The sequence below is a fragment of the Saccoglossus kowalevskii genome, chromosome 15, assembly GCF_978046115.1.
Source record: "Saccoglossus kowalevskii chromosome 15, keSacKowa6.1, whole genome shotgun sequence".
NCBI classification, from domain to species: domain Eukaryota; kingdom Metazoa; phylum Hemichordata; class Enteropneusta; family Harrimaniidae; genus Saccoglossus; species Saccoglossus kowalevskii.
In genome coordinates, this window is record NC_140655.1 from 27688596 (window position 1) to 27697138 (window position 8543).

The 8543-nt window shown below is 34.5% G+C and overlaps 1 protein-coding gene across 1 annotated transcript; it reads left to right on the top strand.

Annotated features, from left to right (window-relative positions):
- The first annotated feature begins 272 nt into the window (after positions 1-272).
- Positions 273-4485, top strand: LOC102801931 (cationic amino acid transporter 4-like). Its single transcript, XM_085490662.1, has 4 exons — positions 273-391; positions 1651-3330; positions 3512-3620; positions 3985-4485. The coding sequence occupies exons 2-4, from the start codon at positions 1729-1731 to the stop codon at positions 4215-4217; spliced, it is 1944 nt and encodes a 647-aa protein (XP_085346788.1). The 5' UTR covers positions 273-391; positions 1651-1728; the 3' UTR covers positions 4218-4485.
- Positions 4486-8543: the final 4058 nt, after the last annotated feature.

An 8543-nucleotide genomic window follows, 5' to 3' on the forward strand; every position in this document is an offset into this window, starting at 1 on the left:
CAATAAATGTCATAGTCGTGCAGTATACAGTAAACGTCGATCGACATTTTCACTGAAATTGTCATTGAAGCAAATGATTCCACATGCTTTTGGTTACATGATGGTTATACTTATGGTTATCCGGATATACGTTGTTTTTTCTTCCTCTCCTCTATTTAAAGGTTGTTTAACCTGAACCGGAAACACGTGTTTTCATGCAGTGCACACATGATATTAAATATGTCACAGTGCAAATCGTCCCAGAATAGTTTAATCCTTTTTTTTATTTGTCTATATTCAGGTACTCCATTTTTTTGGATGATTCTTTCTGACACGTTTGCAATGACCAAGCCCTAATTATATTGATCTTCAAAGTTTGGTTGAAGTGTTATCATTAACAACAGTGTGTCGTGTATGTATATTATTTTTTCTATATTTATTTTTGTTCAGTTTAGCTTCACATCGTCATTCAAATTATTGTTTGTGCTGTCATAACATTTTTGTCTGGATTTTTTGTATTCTATAGTACGTGTTTTATTTTATTAAAGTTAATTAAATGAGTACAATACTACAACACAGAAAGACAGTTCTACTGCTAAATATGTGCTTGGAAAACAGTCTGACATTCATGTTCAGTTTTCTGCATGTAATATCTGTCCTCATTTTTTTCTGTATTCAATTATTTGGTTAATGGATATTTGCTTTGTCAAAAACTGTATCTCCAATTTAAAATAAGTTTCGTTTTACTGAAATAGACACAGACATATGATTTTATTACATGTAAAATGACATTTTCATCATACTCAAATATGCAAAGCTCATACAATGGGTCAGTGATAATGGTGTGTAAAATATGAGGGTTCACACACACCTATAAAATTTGGACCCCACAAATGTTAAATTATTTTGGTTTGGGAAATCAGATATGTAAGAAAAACACAAACTTGGTCTTCCATGTGTTACTCGTGCTATATTTGGAATTACAGGCATATTATTGAACATACAAACATGAAATTGGAACTCGCAAACCGGCAAATGCGCCGCCACGCCTATCCGATGAGAAGACATTTTTTCACATTCAAAGTGGCCACTAATGTATGTGGCTTCAATCTTTTATTTGGGACATAATACTGGAGTGTATATTAGTAAATGAAACATACAGAACTACAGAACAGAAACAGTTAGGCGATTTTTCCACAGTTAAGGGGTAATTTATTTTAAGCCTTTCAGAAAATTGTGTATCACTTAAAAAACAATATGGCCACCAAAACATCAAGCTTATTTCAATTGGATAAGACAGTTACAATAAACATGCAAATTCAAAAGTCAGTAAAGGCACAACTTTACAGGAAGGGAAATATATTTTAAAAAAGATTGACAACAAAAAGGCCCCAAGCACAATGATGTGCAACTATTAACTGCAGCATATAAAATTGATTTATTTATTTTGTATATGTTTGTTTTTTATTTATTTTGTATATGCCTATGTATTTTTTATTCCTGGCGTATTTTAAACGTTTTTAACGTTTACATTTAAATTGGATTCAGTTGAGGGAGCACAGCGCTACTAAAACAAATGTATCATCTTGATATAAATCATACTGAATTTCAGATTCCAGTTAAGAACAGCAATGCGATCATGTTTCATATACCTATTTTTATTTATTTTAGAAAGTTCCACTGCATTAGACATACAACGAAGGCATCAACACGACACTCAATAATTTAGCACGACCTTGTACCGGCATCATGGCGTTCTTTTCTTCTGTTTTTAAGAGATTAAGTCGTTTGAAAAGCATGGGGTCTGATAATTTGGAAACGCCCATGAACAGATGTCTTTCCACCTTCGATCTGACAATGATTGGTATTGGTTCCATGATGGGAGCAGGTTTTTACGTTCTTACTGGAACTGTTGCCAAAAATACTGCTGGTCCTGCAGTCATTGTATCATTCATTATTGCCGGATCGGTGGCACTACTCGCGGCATTCTGCTATGCGGAATTCGGGGCAAGGATTCCCCAGACAGGGTCGGCTTATACATACACGTATGTTTCCATGGGCGAGTTTTGGGCATTTCTGATTGGCTGGAACATTATTCTTGAATACTTAATTGCTGCCGCAGGCATTGCTCGTGCATGGAGTGGATACTTTGATGAAATTCTTGACCACAGAATACGTAACTTCACTTATGAATACATCACAGGTGGACCATGGAACCATCCTCCATTGGCGGAGTATCCTGACTTCTTTGGTTTATTATTAATTATTATTGGAATAATTATAGCGGCATTGGGAGCAAATGTATCTTCTAAAGTAAACTCTTTTTTCACTATATTAAACATTTGCATTGTTATACTCGTTATATGTGCTGGTCTGAATTTTGTGAATGTCGGCAATTGGGAAGTGGAAGGAGGTTTCGCCCCATTTGGCATTTCGGGCATTATTTCTGGAGCTGCAACGTGTTTCGTCGCTTACGTGGGTTTTGAAGTTATTACTGCATCGGCCGAAGAAGCAAAAAATCCAGCAAAAAGTATCCCAATTGCAATATGTATATCTTTAGTAGTTGTAGCTGCAGCATATATTGCTGCATCGGCAGTGGTCACATTGATGGTACCATATTATGACATTGTACCCGAAGCAGCATTTGTGGATGCTTTCCGTCATGTAGGGGTGAAGTGGCTTATGTACGTGGTGGGAGTCGGATCATTGATCGGCATGACTGCTACTTTTTTAACTGTTATCTTTGTGCTTCCACGTATCGTATTTGCAATGGCTAGAGATGGTCTTCTTTTTGAAGTGTTGGCTGAAGTTAATTCATATACTTGTGTACCTGTAGTTGCCACTGTTACATTTGGTATTTTAGCAGGACTCCTTACTGTTGTATTTGATTTGAATTCATTAGTTGAGTTTTCATCAATTGGTACTCTCTCAGCCTACACCATTGTAGCTGCTGGTGTACTTGTGCTACGATATGAACCAGAAAAGGCATTGATAATTGTCGACAAACATGTAAATCCAGAAACAAATAAAATTGATTTGAAGAAAAAGAATGAAACATCCCCGTTAAAAAGGATAAGCTCTCAGTCAAATCATGGTGGCGAAGTCAGAGAATCGTTTAATGGCTGCAGGACTTTACGAAATGCTACACCTGGTACTATACCAGCTTTTGCAGTATTTATAATGTCCATATTCATGTTTGCATTAGCTGCTGTTATTGTATTCTGTGGTGACGCACTAGCAGAAGAAAGGTCATGGGTTATTGTGATTGTGGTTGTATTTGGATCGGTCGTGTTACTTTGTTTTTTTGTGTTATGCATACACTACCAGAATACGAGTCTTGTGACATTCAAGGTATGCGCTTTTCAGTTTTCTTGCATTATTTTCATTAGTGCTTGTATGATAGGATACTTCTTAAAATATTTGTATTAAATTATAATATATAAATTGATTTAAATTGTATTTTATCAACTACTATCTTCCACGTAACCATTTATTGTTTAACGTATGTACACACAATGTTGATGTGTTTCAGATGCCGTTGGTTCCATTAATACCATCTCTGAGTATATTTTGTAACGCTATGCTTATGATGAATCTATCTTATATGACATGGGTTAGATTTGGTGTCTGGATAACACTAGGTAATTGATAAATATTGAAAAGTAACGAAATCATATAATATGTTCACAATGCGATTTGTCTCGTAATGCAGACTGAGTATTATTATATCCGATATACTAATATAACTCCCATCACATTCCCATAATAGTTACACGTTTTGAAATGATGAGTAAATTAATGACAACGTGATTCTCTGCAACATGAATTGTGTAATTACATATAGTGACCAGTTCGTGACACGAAGTAGCTTGGTATTATAGACAAATAAGAAATGCAATAGTCATATTATACAACAACTACGTTAACGAGGTCTAATTAAGAAGCTACACTTTCACCTTAATTTCCCAAAACAGATATTGCGTAACAATTATGTTGATACTTTAGGTATGATGCTGTATTTCTGTTATGGAATTCGTCACAGCAAATTGGCCGTGTCACTAGAAGAAGAAAACAATCATCTACACCGTTATTATATAATGCCTGCCGAGTCACCATGCATTACAAGTAGTTCCATAGACTTGTGGCAACCACAGAGTGTGACAACTCCTAATAATTATGGAAGCGTGTCCAAGGATGAAGAGGAATCAAATTTTAAAATTAAGATGAAACAATTATGAATACAACTTGGATGTGTTATTATGTGTCTTAACGTAATTTTTACATTTCCCGAGATGTATGCAAGTTCGAGCACAACGATGCATATCATTATTCTATTTCAACCATGGAATGGTATACAATTGGGCAGAAGTAGTCTAGAAGTCATCAATCATTGTTTTAATGTCCACGAGCATTTGTAATCATAGATATTTTAGTAGCAGGGCATTGCGTTATTTTTAGCAGCAGTTATTTGTTGTTTACACGAGAATAAAACATTTGCATATATTATCAGCTTTGCGTTACATTATAACAAAAGTGCTCATGAATAAATTATGACGCTTAGGTTGTAGTGAATGGAATAAATTGTGTCCAAACAAACCAAATGAGTTGATATTATACGTTTATGAAGTGACTGTCGTACATCGTTTTGAACATATCAATTATTTGAATAATTTAATTCGCCATATGATTATTAGGAGCACGTGACCAATACCAATTATTTGATATACTAGTTCATATGTCAATGGAGAAGCTTCGATATTTGCTAAATATTATGTAAACCAGGTAATTAATCGTCACTTCAACCCAAAAGTGAGCTTATCCAATTATGTATCAAGTTTCATTCATAATGGCATCATTTATTCATTTACACAGTCTTACCTTTAACAACAGACGTCCAGGCTGTGCAAAGTTGCTACTATGCGTTTATGACGACAATAATATTTGTGCCTATATTCACGTTGTAATATTGCTCTCGAAGTTTGCAATGGTGAAACGCAATAGTTAACCCCACACTAGACTTGAATAACCATGACGTCACAATATAATCCTTGCATAAATTAGAATAAAGCATGACGTCACAATACAGCTCATGCATAAATTATGACGCCAGTGCGTGATGGTACGTGAATAAATTATCATAAGTTACCGTTGATGATGATTTGAGTAATTATGACGTCACAATACAGCTCATGCATAAATTATGACGCCAGTGCGTGATGGTACGTGAATAAATTATCATAAGTTACCGTTGATGATAATTTGAGTAATTATGACGTCACAATACGATGGTGAATAAACTTACATGAATTAAATATTTTTAAATCGGGGGGGTAATTCACATAAATTATCATAATTATTTTTTGATGGTGTGAGCAATTACTTCACACAGCGGGATGAATTTCATGATTGAACGGTAGAGAATACTCACACACCCACGCACATACTAGTACATTCACACTGCTTACGTTAATAAATACAGTGTTTTTGCATACTAACAAAGTGTATAACATAAAAGAAGTAAAAATTATAAAAAAGTTACATAGAGTATAAATTTCTAGCGTAGTTAATATTTCTATGAAAAACTGAGTAACATCGAAAAGTCGATACACACTCTTTTAATCAGAATCAAAGTCAGAATCGCGTATCTGTCGCAAAAGAAAAAAATAATATAATTTTTTTTTGAAATTTCAATGTATAAGTCACCTAGTAAAACTGCTTGTGAAACACTATTTGTCACAAAGAGGTAGATTTAGTCTGCTAAAATTCTTGATATATCTGTTCACAAAAACGTCATTTAAATGTCTATCACACGTGAAAAAGTCAACTATAGAGTGTATAGGTTCACCTCGACATCTGCGCAGCAAGTAATACAGGACGTATTGACCACACATTGTAGAGAATGGTGCTTGATGTTTTCGATGATCCACGTACGAACATGTTTTTTTTTAGGAATCTCCTAAATTACACGTAATAGGGTTGACTACCGTACGAGTCAAAATATTCTCTGTGGTAGAGATCCTTCAGATAAAAAGCCACCCAATGCGTTCCACCCCTGCTACTGTCATCTGTGTTTGATATGAACACTGCGGGATACTCTGACACTCTTGCTTTAGGTGTTGGTCCCTAGCGTAAACGCCAAAGAACACATGAAATTTTGAAGTATAAATCACTGTATATGTTGCTGTATGATTTCAGATAATTGAGAATTCATTTCACATGATGGTTATGATGATTCTCCTGCTGCTACACACAAACTCTGGTTTCATATATAGCTCCCAAAAAGCACATGAATATAACACTTTTAATAATAGCTTACGAATTCTGGATGGATATGCCGAAATGCTGTAGAACAGGTGTAAAGTTTCTGCATATCTATTTCAAATAAATCCTGACGAACATATTAGTGCTATTCGTTAATTTTAATGTCATCTTAGTAAATTCCTTACCCTAGACAAAGATCTTGGCGTTACGACCCATGACCCATAATCTGGCACCCGACACTGTTGATTTGGAAAGTGTGACCTACTTGTGTACAGATGGAATTAGCGATAATTTGTTTCATAACGAGTGCATTCAATAGTTTCTTGTTGCCTGCAAATACTGAAGAAAATTTATATTAATATGATTTTTACGGATTTTTCTAAAATTGATCATTAATTTTACGCATAACGGTGGTGATCACCGGTGAACGCAAACAGACAATGGCGTGTCTTTACACGATAAACGTGAGCAATTACAATTACGTACGTGACGATAAATCGATTTGCGATAAAATTCGAGTGAATTCCCTGAATTGTCTTATTGTCAAACATACTCCCTGTTTTGTCGGAAATCCTTTAAAATAGTTGCAAATATTGAGTAAGTATTGCCATGGAATAAGTTTACAGTAATGTAACGATCTTTTTTACGGCACAACAAATGAGTGAAAAGATTCTCACCTCTTGCGGAAGATTCGCCAGGGGTAGAAGACGTTGGACCTTTGCTGATAGACGATCGAGCTTTGCTGATAGAACTGCCCGCTGTGCGTGGCTTTCGTCTTTTGACTCAGCGATTTTTTTTTTTAGAACGAGCTGAGTCGGCATGTGGCAACTGTGTACTGGTGTATATACTCTGGCTTATTCATGCGATTGAGATGACATCCTATCGTCACATAACATCTCTGAGAATTCATTTATGTATGACTGGAGCTGCTCCGATGCCATCCCATTCGCTCGCTAGTTGAAAATGAATCTAAAGTCTAAGGTTATTTATAACCCATTTCAATATATCATATTTCGTCTTATAAGCGTATTTCTTGCAAGCATTTTTTGACTATCATAATCGTGACTTGTATATATATAGAACTATAACACTATATAACTTAAATAATAGAAACAAATAATTTGAAATCAATTTCGTATGTTAAGTGATCAGTTGATATAGCTGCACATATTATGCTTTACTCGCCTGGTATGTTGCAGTCGAATATTTCTTAAAGAGAGAATATAGGCATAACTATTTTAGTGTGCATCATTTTTAAACTTAACAATTTTCAAACCTCACTGATGACAATCTATTTCTAAACTAACTTTTCATATTATATAATTGTAAATAAGGAGAACCACATCGTCACTCGGTCGTTCCATTAAAATACTCGGTTTTGCAGGACGAAGTTATACAATTCGGAACATTTTATATAACAAAATTTAATCACCATATCATATTTTCATTGAATATTGAGATTAAGGGGTATTTCAAATTTAGTATTGAACCATATTGTGGAACCATCAGTACTCACTTGATAATATAGTAAACCAACAACGATTTCTTGCAGAATAGTTTGGCAGTAATGGTAGATATAGTAGCATTCTCAATCATAATGGACTTTAGAGCATCTCTTCTACAGGGAACAGACATTCATACACAAATGGCCTTTTGAACCAATGGTAGATTAACATCACCTTTACTTATTAGTGACAACATGATACATGTCAGATTTACCGTCACCATACTATATAGAGTTAAAACTATATGTATTTTAATGTTTATGCTTATTAGTATATTTGTCCATTTGAATTGTAAATACCAATTAATAATACAAATAACTAATTCTTCCCAATTGTATACCATTTGTTAATTGAAAGAAAATAATTGCCAATATTTCGAGTGCAACGCATGATTGCGTTCCACACATTGGCTACACTCTCTTTAAAATGTCCAATGAAAAATGCAATGCTATATTTTTGGTCTGACATCAACTAAGTTTATATTGATCAATTATTAGTTTAGTACATGTATTCATCTAGGAAAATATCCAAAAGACGCTGAGACACTTAATAACGTATCCATTAGGAGTGTTGTATTCACAGTTGTTTATATTACTTTTAACAATTGATTCTTGTTCATCCTCGGACGCTTCCATGATTATTTTGAGTTGTCACTCTGTAGTTGCCATAAGTCTACGGAATTATTTGTTATGCATGATGACTCGGTTAGCATTATTTAATAAGGGTTTGGCCTCTTCAAGTGAAACAACCAATTTGATGTGAGGAATAAAATTTCATAACAGAAACACAGCATCATAC